This window comes from Leptidea sinapis, chromosome 4 (genome assembly GCF_905404315.1).
Source record: "Leptidea sinapis chromosome 4, ilLepSina1.1, whole genome shotgun sequence".
Lineage (NCBI taxonomy): Eukaryota > Metazoa > Arthropoda > Insecta > Lepidoptera > Pieridae > Leptidea > Leptidea sinapis.
In genome coordinates, this window is record NC_066268.1 from 11446912 (window position 1) to 11461515 (window position 14604).

Consider the following 14604-nt stretch of genomic DNA (forward strand, 5'->3'; position numbering starts at 1 on the left):
AAACAAAGGTGTTACGTTATTCAAAAGAATTGTTAAAAAACGTTTGCGTGGTAAAGGTTACTATAACATAAATGACTTTCTTAATGATACCACAGATTGGGAATGGAGTGACCGCCCTCAGGCTATTAAATAATAAGTTTAATTGTATAATGTAACTTTAATTGTAAAACATATTTTTGATGAAAAAAAAAAGCCCGCTGAGTTTGTTGCGCCCATTCTTCTCAGGCCTGAGGCATTCACTGTGGAATGGGTGGTAGTTTTTTTTTTGACTTTCAATAAGTGATTTCACATCCTATTTTGAATAAAAATATTTGAATTTGAATTTGAATTTGATTACTTTGAATTAAGCATCCAAAATTACTGGGCCAATGAGACTGATCATCATATGTCTCGAGAAGACGAGCGCAATTGTAGCGCCGCTCAGAATTTTTAGGGTTTTCAAGAATCCGGAGCGGCACTGCAATTTAATGGGTAGGACGTATCAATTACCATCAGCTGAATTTCTGAATTTGGTTCGAACCTTTCGTAGTATCAGACATATTTTTACCTATTCAGGTTATATAAACTAGGATAGTCAAAATAAAACGCTTTATATTAAAAACTAATTAGATTTCTTATTTGAGGCGTATCATCTACAATCTTTTCATTTTTGTCAGGTATGGGATCACTAAGCATCATATTTGGTCGTGGTTTGGTCCATTGGCACACGCAAGTCTGTCCCTGGTTGCCATCCTGACCCCCAGCTACCAGAAAGCCTTGTCCGTTCATCTGACCATTATCAGTTCCACCCTGATAGTTGCCAGTTCCTTGAAAATTTTCTGAGCCATGATATTGTCCAGTACTACCTTGATACTGCCCGGAACTTCCATGGTAAATACCATTATTACCCTGGTATTGGCCTGAAACACCTTGAAACTGGCCTGCAGTACCTTGATATTGTCCAGTTCCACTTTGATACTGTCCAGTTCCACTTTGATACTGTCCAGTACTTCCTTGAACTGAGCTTCCTTGGAATCCTGCGCCTTGGTATTGTCCAGTATTTTGTTGATTGCTTATCTGACTTCCAGAATACTGCCCTGACTGCTGGCTTACTCCATTACCTTGAAATTGGCCTGATTGGGGTACGTTTTGGTAAACAATTTGATACTGTTGACTTGGATTTTGTACACTGAAGCCCTGGGCTGGTATAACAATAGTCTGACCTTGAGGAATATTCATTTGATTGTATCCATTCTGATAACTGACCGACCCTTGTCCTTGCAGGCTAAATGCTTGGTTCTGGAAATTGGCCTGGTTCTGCAAATTCCCGTTTTGGTAGTTCCATTGTTGGTAGCCGGGGTACTGTTGATAGTTGGGAGCGTATCCTTGCTGGTACGGTTTGTTTTTGTGGCTCTGAACAATGTCGATCACACCGTTGATGAACTTCTCCGGCTTGCTGAGTAGACCGCTTGTCCGTACTTCCTTCGTAGACATAGAATTGATGCCATGGCTTGTGATGGCAATGAACTGAAACAGGATAATTAAGCTTATTACATTTCTTTTTAATTACTTGAAAAGACAAGACGCTCATGCCCCCTACGAGTCCAGCTAAGGATTCTAGATAAAGCATAATTCTGAATAGCGTTGCGATTGCGCTTGTCACGTCGCCATTTTAAGACAGAAGTTGTTATGCCTTAGTGGCTCCGTAGTTTCAGTGGCTGCGGTGTCCATCATTCATAAGCACTGCACACTTTATATAGAATTGAAAGAAAAACAACTGTATGGGCCACGTGTTGGTCCTCATTTATTCTCTCCTTCACCACCTCTTCTCCACCAGATCCTCATTGCTCCTAGTCGCTTGGAGCACCATAGGAACCAGGGCTATAGGCTGCTACATGGCGGCAAGAGTGAGGCACAGCTGTACACATATAGCGGGCATACGGTGCAAATTAAACAAATAGTGTGCCAAAAATATGTGCAAAGTACTGGAATACTTAAATATTTCTAGAATCTAGAATTATATTGTATATTCAGCTCAGGTGGAATTATCTACCCACACTTAGCTACAAGTTAAGATAAATCTAGTAAGTATGATCGTCTGTTCATGGTTGACATAAAATAATATAGTATTTTAAATATTTCAAGCTTAGCAACAACAAACAACAAAACAATAACATTCACAAACACAACAATTTAATATTTTTAATATACTTTGGTAATCTTATTATAAGACTATCGAGCTTACATTGAGTATTTCCAAAAATGACGTAAATCGCAACTTCACGCCATAATATGATCTATTCTTAAGAATAAATTATAGTTTTATGTTTGTACCATCACAATAACAGCTTATTTACTGTTTGCATATTAATACACACCATAATAATCACCAGTGGGAGGCTCCTTTGCACAGGATGCCGCCTAGATTATGGCGCGGCGCCTATTTCTGCCGTGAAGCAGTAATGTGTAAACATTACTGTGTTTCGGTCGGCAAATGACACTTAACATCTTATGTCTCAAGGTGATGAACGGCAATTGTAGTGGCGCTTAGAATTTTTGGCTTTTCAAGAATCCTGAGCGGCACTGCATTGTGATGGGCAGGGCGTATAAATAACCATCAGCTGAACGTCCAGCTCGTCTCGTCCCGTATTATCATTTAAAAAAAATATAAGTTGTTAACATTGACACAACTTATACCTGAATGCCAATATACTTAGCAGTAGTAGTTGGTAGTAGTATCTACTAGTTATTAGAAATTACATCAAAAAGAATTCTAAAGGAATCAATTTTGAGAAAATAAATGCCTTTTATGCCTTTTATTTCTCTTTTGATAAAGCCTGATGGGTAATCTTGGAAACAACTGAACTGATTTAAAACTGGACTTTTGACTTTGAGATAGCTCATGCATTGATTTATAACAATAACAGAGCGATCCTTACGTTTTCTATTTTGAATTTGAAATTGGATAAGGGTTCTGCACAAATAATAAATCCTACCTACATTTTATGAACAAAGTCCACTACAATTCAAAATTATAAATAATCTCACGGGCAGTCGTTAGTATTCTTTATTTGAATTCTAATTTATTCACGACACACAAACACGTGCGTCACAGGCGACTGGCTGTCTCGCTTGGTGAGTGGCTTTTATAGTAAGTCTTACTAACACAATAACAACAGAACGAACCGCACTTTGGCGATTAAGTAAATAAAACTACATATTAATGTTAACTACATGTATATATTATTACCATTGTTTTACGAATTACGATTACATTTATATTCTTGATAATGTAATGTATGTTCATATCACATAAGTGAATTTGCTAGAAACTGTCATAACCATAATGTTAACACCAGGAACAGACATAAACTTATAATGCCTATTACTGGGCTAAGTCGAGTGGGTAAGTCTTGTGTGGGGCATAGCCCCATATGCTTTTACAACAAGATCCCAGAAAATGTTCAAAACAATAGTATTACGTTATTCAAAAGAATTGTTGAGAAAAGTTTGTGTGGTAGAGGTTACTATAACATAAATGAATTTCCTAATAATACCACAGATTGGGAATGGAGTGACCGCCCTCCGGCTATTAAATAATAAGTTTAATTGTACAATATTACTTTGTGAACATATTTGTTCGATGAAAAAAAGCCCACTTAGTTCGCCCATTCTTCTCAGGCATTCGTTTTGGAATGCGTGGTAGTTTTTGACTTTCAATAAGTGATGTCACATCATATTTTGAATAAAAATATTTGAATTTGAATTTGAATCATTAATTCATTTGAATATTACATATACACATAAACTTCTTTTAAAAGAATTAAAACACGTAATAAATGTAAAAGTTACTCAACGTAATAGTCAAAACTGCCATGTGATTGATCGCCAAACGAAAGGACTATTAATGATTATCTGGAAAGACAGCGTAAAGTTGGGTTAGACAAAAACGATAAAATAGCGAACTACCACTTAATGCGTTATAGTACAATTAAAGAATTTTATTGAAATTTACAAACGTGCCTTTATACGGTTTTAGGTTTCTGCTGGGAACTTGTTTTTAACTTCTAGATGTTTCGAGTAAGTACAGCAAAGTGACCTACACTTTTTCAAAATTGCAAATTACGCTAGGATTTTTTTTTGTAATTACAGCCTGTGTTACTTAGTGATAATACTATTGTGAACATACATTATTTATTGGTTAAATAGTTTTTTACTTAGTTCATTACAGTAAGTAACATAATACATACAAAAAAAAATTTAATCAAAAAGCAACCAACTTCAAAAGCACTATTCCAAAACAATAGATATAATATGCACTAAAAAGTATAAAAAAATTGCGGATTCTTATACGATCTAATAAATTAATCAATTAAATTATTTTGTTGTTCATTTGTTTACCAATTGAATTAAATTCTAGTTACGATTATTGATTTTTATGGTTTTCTCATGGATGCCACCGAATTGCAATGGGACCACACGGGAGGCACCAGCTTTCAAATAAAGAATTATCAAAATCGGTTCACCCAGTCGAAAGTTCTGAGGTAACACACATAAAAAAACATAACAACGAATTGAGAACCTCATCCTTTTTTGAAGTCTGTTAAAACTACAAGCTTTCGGTCGATAAGCAAATGTACAAAATTAATTATTATTATAATAGTTTTTTAATTGATTGAATAATAAAATGCACATTCTCCACTTACATATAAATAAACAAATTTTCTCTCAGTTCCCATACTGCTCGCGTGAAGGTAGCTTCCAGTGTTGCCGAAATCTCTCAAGGACAAGCTTTTATACGGCGATGGTCAAAGTACGCGTAGACCCTGTGACGTGGGACTGTAATTATTAGGGCTGCCACAGCCAAATTATTTTTTTATATAATCTGATTAAATTTTATTATTTAATATCAATTGACAGTGATATAAAGGGTAAGCACCCGGAATCTATTATTAAGACTTCACTGTATGTCCACGTCTCTGATTGTCGGCAGGCAATGTATCTTATGTACTGTGTATATAATATACAAACAGATAACAATACGGCCAAGTTTGCATGTGCTATGTGTGTTATGATCATAGACATAAAATATACTAGCGTATAAACGACTTCAAAGGCCGTTTTTTGTTTTAATAACAGAAACTTGATGTATAATTACTGATATATAAACTACAAGTTCTTATTTTTTGAAAATTATGTTAAACTTGGATCATTTTCAGCCATTTCACATATTTTTTTCGACAAATTAATGGAATTGGCTGTTAATGAAAACAAAATTGCAGTCGTCAGCCATACCCACTTTATGCAAGGCAATCACATGTTACCTATTACACATTAATCTTGAAAACATGACACTTAAAAACTAGGTAGCAATATATTATTGTAAGTACTCTTACTACTATCAACAGATACATAGAAATCGAGAGAAAGACAGAAAGAGAGAGTAGATTTCATCAAAAGTGTATCAGGAGACTGTATCTTGACCTCTTAGTAATATACCTCCTTTTTATAAATTTACCATGGAATTTCCAGCAATGTCTTGCCTGCTCCTACACAAGCTTGCTAGAATTCAAGGTTCCGGTTCCAAGGTTTATAAGAGCTGAAGACTGACCCGTGTCTTACCCAGACCTAACCCCCTTGGACTTCAAACTAAAGCAAGTTTTAAAAGACACGGCCGCTCAACGATACGTTGACACGAAATCTAACAATCAGTGGTTAGATTGCGATGACTTTTACTAGTTACCGACCAACTTCAAAAACAAACATCCATAATATAAAATATCAACAAAAAGTGTGAGTATCATATATGTTAAAATCCAAAAAAAAATTGGAATGATGTTTTCTGACGCGCTTCGGATATTAACCACAAAAGAATATTTTTTTTTTTTAAATGCTATATCTTTTATGTTGATTCCACTATTACTTGGAATGACATAATACAATGCAATCCCACACTACTCTGCGGGAGTCACTACATCTGATACGATAAATTTATTAAAAATATAAATAATGGAACTAGGTTCAACCCTAATAAAACGTCGTGTTCGTCAAGTGATGCGAACATTTGATCGAAGAGGCGGTGCGCGAGATATCTCACCCTGTGGCTGAGGTCCCGCTATCTGATGTCTAGAGATGTACCAATATGTACACTATCAATCGATAATTAATATAATATCGACTTTGCTGTTGTGACTAAAAAGATAATTATTGATTCCAATTCAAATCAGCGCTTTCATTCATTAAGTATTTTTAATTTATGAGATTTAATGTGATTTTACGTATTTCATGAAGATTTTCTGCATGCGGTTCACCTGTTAAGTGATCACCGCTGCTAGTTCTACCACCCTAGCAATTTTGTTGCCTGGTGAACTTTAATTGAACTTTACTTTCTTGAATAATATGTGAGTTGACTGTAACATCTTACAACATGACTCTAAATATAAAATAACGCTTATTATGTTTTACTAGTCAAAACTGCTAAAATAATTTTAGTAGTAGTAGTAGTGTACTCATTCAAAAATAAGTTTTTTTTTAAGTTTCCAACATTTGTGCTGAGATAATTGTGTAAGATATTTGTGCAAGTAACGACCAAACCAAATATTCCTATGATTTGAGACGAGCTTCATAGTAAATTGATATGAACGGTTCCTAAACAAAAGTCAGGGCCATGAGGAATGCATATTTCATGGAATTCAATATTCACTATAATAAGAGGTGAATGAATTATCAACGTGATAATGATAGCCCAAACACAAATAATAAAAAATGCCCAAACACAAAGTTAACCGTAATGTTGGCAACATTAATAGAAACCTTTAACTTCATTGCAAGGTTTTTATATGGAAGAGGAGGACAAACGAGCGTACGGTCACGGTCACCTGATGTTAAGTGATCACCGCCGCCCACATTCTCTTGCAACACCAGAGGAATCACAGGAGCGTTGCTGGCCTTTAAGGAAGGTGTCGTCCCGGATAAAACCGCACAAGAAAGCTCATTCCACAGCTTTGATTTTTTACAAACAATTTGTATAAGTGGCATAAAACATCGACACTTATGCACATCACTATATACCGTCCATCGCTCGGAGGCTCGACGATGATTGACGCTCGCTGCAGACAGCATATTTCGCGATTCGTTTTGTTCTGTTTAACACAAAGTAACGTGGACCATTGCCGATGTACAATTTATTAAAGCCGCCCGGCCCGTTGCTTCGCGGAAGCTGAGATTTAAGTGCATTCATTTGTGAGATAATTTGATTTTCAAGATTATATCTTCGATTTTAAGCCCTAAAGTCTTTTATTACTCGCTTTTTCTGGACAGGTATTGTATGTCAACCGTGTAGTTAGTTCATGAGGTTACTATAAGTTTTCCTGCAAGAGTTACAATAAAATTTATACAGATTATATAGATTGATATATTATTAAATCGATATATAATCTAATGATATGTCACTATGGTATAAGAGGATCTGCGCTCGATCTTCTGATCTCATGTTTAAATAATAGGATTTAGAGGGTCGATGTGAATCGCAGGAGATCTCCTGGGACTCCTCTCGGTATGGGGGTACCACAAGGGTCTATTCTTGGAACCTTCCTCTTCCTAATTTACATAAATGATCTACCTAACCTTGTAGAAAAAAAACACAAGGTGGTATTGTTTGCGGATGACACTTCACTTATATTCAAAGTGAAACGAAGCCAAGTTTTACATGACGAAGCAAACAATGCTCTATCTGACATTGTGTACTGGTTTAGTGCCAATAACTTATTGTTAAATAATCATAAAACCAAATATGTTAAATTTACCGCACCGAATGTCAAAAATGTAGATGCGAATATTTTATTAAATGGAGAGATGGTAAAACCAGTGGAATCTGCTGTATTTCTTGGCATTACTCTTGTTTCCAAATTGCAATGGGGCCCCTATATTGAAGGATTGGCGAATAGGCTTAGTTCTGCAGCATATGCGTTTAAGAAAATTAGACGGTTATCTGACATAGATACGGCGCGACTAGTATACTTTAGTTATTTTCATAGTATTGTCCTATGGTATATTGTTATGAGGCAGTGCGGCCTATATTAATACCGTCTTTGTGCTGCAGAAGAGGGCTATTCGCGTGATTTATAACCTAGGTCCTAAAGAATCATTAAAAGAAAAGTTTAAAAAACATTTTGACTGTTGCTTCTGAATATATTTTTGATAATGTTCTATATGATCATAAGCACATTGAGGAATTTGCTAGAAACTGTGACATTCATAATGTTAACACGAAGAACAATCATAAACTTGTTATGCCTACTACTCGGTTAAGTCGAGTTAATAAGTCTTTTATTGGGCGATGTATATGCTTCTACAATATGATCCCAGAAAATGTACCAAACAAATGTGTTACGAAATTTAAAAGAACTTTTAAAAAACGTTTATGACATAACGTGACCAAACAAAAACCATGGACTGGGAATAAAGCGAACACCCTCAGGCTCTTTAATTATAAATGTTTATTCTACGATATCACATTGTAACAAATATTTTAATATAAAAAAAAGCCCGCTGAGTTTCTTGCGCCCATTCTTCTCAGGTCTGAGGCAGTCTCTTTTGAATGGGTGGTAGTTTTTGACGTTCAATAAGTGATTTTGAATCCTATTTTGATTAAAAATATTTGAATTTGAATGATTGAGTACATCTCAGGATTTTACTAATTATATCGATACTTGAATTTAAAAACACATATTTATGAGACTTTTTTTACGAATTTGCTTAGATATGTATCTTAGCACATATGAAACTTCATATAATATTTGATTTTGTTGGCCACAGTCACGTAACTGTTTTAATCAATATTAATATAATGTGTTACTCTATGCCGCGATCGAATGACGCTGGTGGCTTGGGCACGGGGAAGGGCGCTGCTGTGATATCTATATATATATATATATATATATATATATATAAGAGACTAGCTGACCCGACAGACGTTGTTTTGTTCATAATAAAAAGAAAACTCTTGTGGGTGGAATTTTGTAAAATCCGTTCTTAGCTGACCTCCACTCAGTGAAAAGAATATTCCTACCAAATTTCAAGTCTTTAGCTCTAATGGTTCTGGAACCATATCTCTGGAGATATCGTGATTATTAGGCGTAGAGACTTGAAATTTGGTAGGAATACTCCTTCCGTCGAGTAGAAGTCAGCTAAGAACGGATTTTACGATAATCCACCCACAAGATTTTTTTTTATTATGAACAGAACAACGTCTGTCGGGTCCGCTAGAGCATAATATGTTGTACATTTTACACCTTCGGGCTTATATATATAAACCCATAGGTTTCTACTATAGTGCGCTTCAATTGTAAAAATTTTGAGATAGCGATTATATCAACGATAAGCATAAAGCCTTAAGTCTTCTTTGATAATACGCAAAAACCTACTACTATACCGGAAAACTTATTATCTCGCGATAATATTTTTGTTTCCTTATTACTGAGCAAATGAGGCTTAGCATCTTTATGTCTTAAGGTGTCGAGCGCAATTGCAGTGCCGCTAAGAATTTTTGGGTTTTTCAAAAATTCTGAGCGACACTGCATTGTAATGGGCAGGGCGTATCAATTACCATCAGCTGAATGCTCGTCTCGTCTCTTACTGTCAAAAAAAAAAAGGATTTCGGCGAGCTCCAAACAGCCAGACTAGTTATTTTTGGAGATTTCTCGCTTTTTTCAGTATTTAGAGGACAAGCGAGCTTACGCGTCATCAGAGTTATAACTGATCACAACCACAAGTACTCCTTCTTTAGAATTTATTTTTTCCCAAACTAATCCGGAAGTAGGTATTTTCTTAATTCAATTTAAAAAAAATATGTAGTGATCAGTTTATTTAAATTAAACACTTTTAAAAGATTCTAATGCGTGCATTGTGATTGTTTAATTGTAACTGTGTTTTTACATAAGATTTATGCGTAAATGTTTCATTTTTATTTTTTTTAGCTAACCACGTCGGGTTCAAGACCTTTCCAGATCTCGTTTTCATGGGGATTGCAGAAACTTTGAAAAATGTTTTATTTAAATGTGTAACACTCGAGTTAATCACAATACTAGTGATCAGTTCATTAAGGCTGGGGACCGACCTAACGGCCTTGAGGAATCGAGCGGAGCTAGGCTACTTCTCCCGTACAAGATCGCCATAGTTTTAATTCGGAATTAGAAGCATTTTTAATCTATACTAATATTATAAAGCTGCAGTCTTTGTTTGTTTGTTTCTTTGTTTGAACGCGCTAATTTCTGGTACTACTGGTCCGATTTGAATGATTCTTTCAGTGTTGGGTAGTCCATTTATCGAGGAAGACTATGTTTTTTTTTTCAAAATTAGGGATCCGTAATAAAATTGCTATTTTGTAACACAAGGTGTAAAATCGAAAACCTATTTTTGCGTGCGCTGTAAAAACTATTGACAATAGAACAAAATGATGTACAGGCTATAATATAGGCAATATTTTATTACTTATAAAACTATCGCGTGAATTATACTTTATATGGAAAACAACGTTTGCCGGGTCAGCTAGTTTATTACAAACATAATACAATTTTATTTACAAAACTGTGTCATGTTAAATAGTATTGTACAATTGATAAATTTTCGTACAATTTTTATCCAGGTTGAATGATTAGCATGGCTCCAACTGTCAAAGTGTGTATAAAAAATAGAAATGTAATGAAAGCATGAATTATTTTCAAATATTCTGTAGTACATATATTATTATTTTTTGTAATAATACAAGCTTTATATAAACCGTTAAGAAATGGTTTCAACTATGCGCTATTTTGGCGAATTCTTGGAATAGCAGCCTAAAACAGAGTTCTTGGATAACAAACTTTAAAAATATCTACACAGGAAAAAATAGTATATTAGGGGGGACAAAAGAGCAAGCCGCTTAGCTTATAGAAAGTGGAAAAAAAGCCGTCCATAGACAACAGAGGTTCGTAATGCGGGTGTATTTTCGCATTTTGACGTAATTTCCAGCGCTGAAAATCGGCTACTGGTGTTAACAATTGATTATTTTTTTATTATGATAACCCTTACTTCTGGGATTAATAACACAAATTAATATTGAAATTTATCAAGATTTATGAACGTGACGTCACTCGAACGGTTGTTTGAACGTCGAAGCGAGAGGTCGCGGTTTCGAGTCCGGCATAGTTCATAAGTTTTGTTTTCAAAATTAATTTGTGTTACTGATGTTAACCTAAACAACTTCTTTGTGCACTCTCGTGATAATGCAGTAGAAGAAGCAGGGCGACCAGACATCTCTAATTGACAACCTTCTCCTTTTGAAGTCGGTTAAAAATATGTAAATTAGTTAGTATACTATTCATTTGATAATGACGTATGTGCAGTAAGCATTTGATCTTCGAACCAGATTACTATCTTTAGTCTTTTTTAAATTACAGTTACTATACTTTGTACTCAAGAACCTAGAGTTCTTGAGTACAAAATACGATAACGTTTTTTATGTATTAATTTAAATTTACTTTTTTGACTTACTCGTGTAAGACATTGAGTATTTGACGTTTAAGTATGTTTGTTGTATCACTTTATATTTATAACGTATTTGAAAACATTTGTAAAACGATGAAGCTATAAATATTGATTTAAAATAAAAGAAAACTTAAGATATGAGTGTTATTTTAAAGTCAAAGTCAAAAAAATCTTTATTCACTCTAAAACTTTATAAGTTATTTAGTGCAACTCAGGATGAAGTAGAAAAGTTACAATAGCATTCAAATGAGTATAACAATATTCATTATTAACAAAATTTAGAACATTAATTCCAACTATCTTATCATTCAAATAATCTTTCACATTATAATAGGCCTTAGATGTTAATTTATTTTTTACGGCACATTTAAATTTTTTAATAGGTAATATTTTAATTTCATTTGGGAATTTATTATAAAATATAACACAATCCACTTTAAAAGATTTAGCAATTTTACGGAGCCTATTAGATGGAATTGCAAGTTTATGTTTATATTCTTTTTAAATTGGCTAATATTTTTATGTGCGTATACTGCAGAGCTAAGTCGATTACATAAGTTTTTTATTTTACTTTATATTTGGAAGTGTAAACCTTACACATTTTGTTTTTCTTTCGTTTAAAATTAAGTTATTAACATTAAACCAATTTACTACTTCAGCAATGTCGTCGTCAACCTGTCAGAAATTTTTTTGCTGGCGTTTTATTTTAAATAACATAGATGTATCGTCCGCAAACAGTATAATATATATATTTCTTTGACCTACATGAATAAGGTGATGTTGATTTGATTTGATTTGATGTCTACGTTTTTGTCTACTTTAAGTAAGGAATTATACCTAATATATATAAACATTATACAATGATAGAACGGACGCGAGCTATTTCAGTGTAGGATTATTCCGGCCTGCTATACCGTCACCTAACAACGTAACTAATTGTGTAACCTTGAAGTTAAACGGCCTACGAGCTGGGGATCACTTAGCGGTTGATGATCTCTCTGCCCATTCTAATTCATTACAACTAAGACAAAATTAAATTTGAAAATCTATGTGTCTTTATTATTATTATTAAAATAAAACAAGAATAGAAAAGGTCCAATATTTGAACCCTGGAGAGCCCCTATTTTAACAATTAATTCAAAAACCATTTTCCATTCAACTCCTTCTTTTGTAATCTGCAGTTTAAATAGGATATCATGCAAAAAAAAATATTTCGTTTATGTCTTGTTTTTAATAATTGAACGTAGCGTTTAAACTCATCACTTGAGTAACAATGTCGCTCCGCATATAAGTCATACAATATCTATTTTTATGTAATTCAATTGTTGGAATGTAGTTAAAAAAAATCTGAATAAAAAACTATGTTGCAATAATAAGGATCGACTTAGGAGAAAATATAATTTCTTAAAATAATTTATTTCGTGGAGTTTTGGAATGTCTGTATGTATCGTTTCACTAAGCGATCTGATGTAACTGGTTCTAAAGTTAATTGTTGTTAATTTTACATATTTATTTGATTATAAAGATTCAGACAAAATAAATTGCACTCCCAAAATCTAATATATATAAATGAAAAATAAAAAAAGCCTTTTATTACATTACTAAATTACATAATTAAATTAAACTAAATTTAAAAATAAAAAGTCTTATAATTATTGTTAGTAAACTTAACATAAGCTTATTATTATAAGAATTAAAAAAGAGAAAAAGTTTTATGTTAGTAACTTGTTTATCTATTTCTTAAAAATTTATGTTTTAATTATAGTATTATAAGTATAGTATTATTATAAAAATATAATATTTATAACATAAAAAGTAACTGTCCAGATGTCCAGTTTCTTTATGAAAAATGAGAACATTAATTATCGGGAATCAAATCAGCGATAACAAGAAAGATGTTCATATAATTTTAGCAAAAAGTCCGCTGATAAAACAGCAGTTATAAATCAGCATATGGAGGCCATTGGTATAACAGGACAAGGTAAATGTAATTACATGATTACTCCTGTCCCGATGCAATGTCTCCTGGCGAGTAGCGACGTGGATGATATATGCAAGATGACTAGTAGTCTTGTAAAAATAACCGTATGTATTCTTTTTGGCGATTATCTTCATTGAAATATTATATACTAAATTAAATTACAAGCAATTGCAATTATTACCAGTGCTCCTTTGCACAGGAAGCCGGCTAGATTATGGGTACCACAACGGCGCTTATTGCTGCCGTGAAGCAGTATTGTGTAAACATTACTGTATTTAAGTCTGAAGGGCGCTGTAGCTAGTGAAAATACTGGGCAAGACTGGGCAAGGCTGAGTCTTAACATCGTATGTCTTAAGGTGCCGAGCGCAATTGTAGTGCCGCTCAGAATTTTTGGGTTTTTCAAGAATCCTGAGCGGCACTGCATTGTAATGGGTAGGGCGTATCAATTACCATCAACTTAACGTTCTGCTCGTCTCGTCCCTTATTTTCATAAAAAAAAATAGCGATTACGGGGAGGGAAATGAAAGCATAAATAATCAAGTAGTCTGTTTTTGTCTAGTATGGTCCAATTACAGACAATATGCGCCTGCGCTGATAACCAAGGAGAGTTTATTATTTAAAGTGTTTTGTTTTGGAACTTTAGTATTAAATTATTTAAACTTTTGTGAGATGGTCTGTATTGATAGTAGTTTTGAACCAATCGGAAATCCTTAATCAGGGTGAGTGTAATAAGTTCGCAGTCGCGTCCCATCAAGCAATGAGTGCTTAAACCGTGACTAAAGCCGATTTAATTAAATATAATCCTAATATTACTGTAATGTTTGAGTGGAACTCTACAGAGTACCCTCCAGAAATGCATGTCTAGATAGTATTTCGAGTAGCCTTAAGCAAACTAATTCTAAGTGATTTCTGAGACCTGCCAACCAATAAGTCAACACCTTGGAGATCTAGTTGTAAGCTTTGGGTAAATTTTATTTATTTCTGCCAGGTCATCTACTATACAAAGGTGATCGAAGGTTATTCGTGTTCCGCTTGTAGTCAAAACAGAAAATCATCTTTACTCAAACCCCAAAGGAAGGATTTTAATAATGATTAATCCCATTTTTTAATAATGATAA

The 14604-nt window shown here is 33.8% G+C and overlaps 1 protein-coding gene across 1 annotated transcript; it reads right to left on the reverse strand.

Annotated features, from left to right (window-relative positions):
• Positions 1-588: 588 nt before the first annotated feature.
• LOC126980075 (filaggrin-2-like) lies at positions 589-4749 on the reverse strand. The gene is made up of 2 exons (XM_050829692.1): positions 4686-4749; positions 589-1506 (listed from the first exon to the last, which is right to left on the reverse strand). The coding sequence occupies exons 1-2, from the start codon at positions 4716-4718 to the stop codon at positions 595-597; spliced, it is 945 nt and encodes a 314-aa protein (XP_050685649.1). The 5' UTR covers positions 4719-4749; the 3' UTR covers positions 589-594.
• Positions 4750-14604: the final 9855 nt, after the last annotated feature.

Bases quoted from the DNA above. Each gene is read 5' to 3' on its own strand.
- LOC126980075 (XM_050829692.1), bottom strand. From the start codon at position 4,718: ATGGGAACTGAGAGAAAATTTGTTTATTTATAT. The intron at 1,507-4,685 runs GTAAGTGGAGAA...ATCCTGTTTCAG, and splicing joins GAAAATTTGTTTATTTATAT to TTCATTGCCATCACAAGCCA.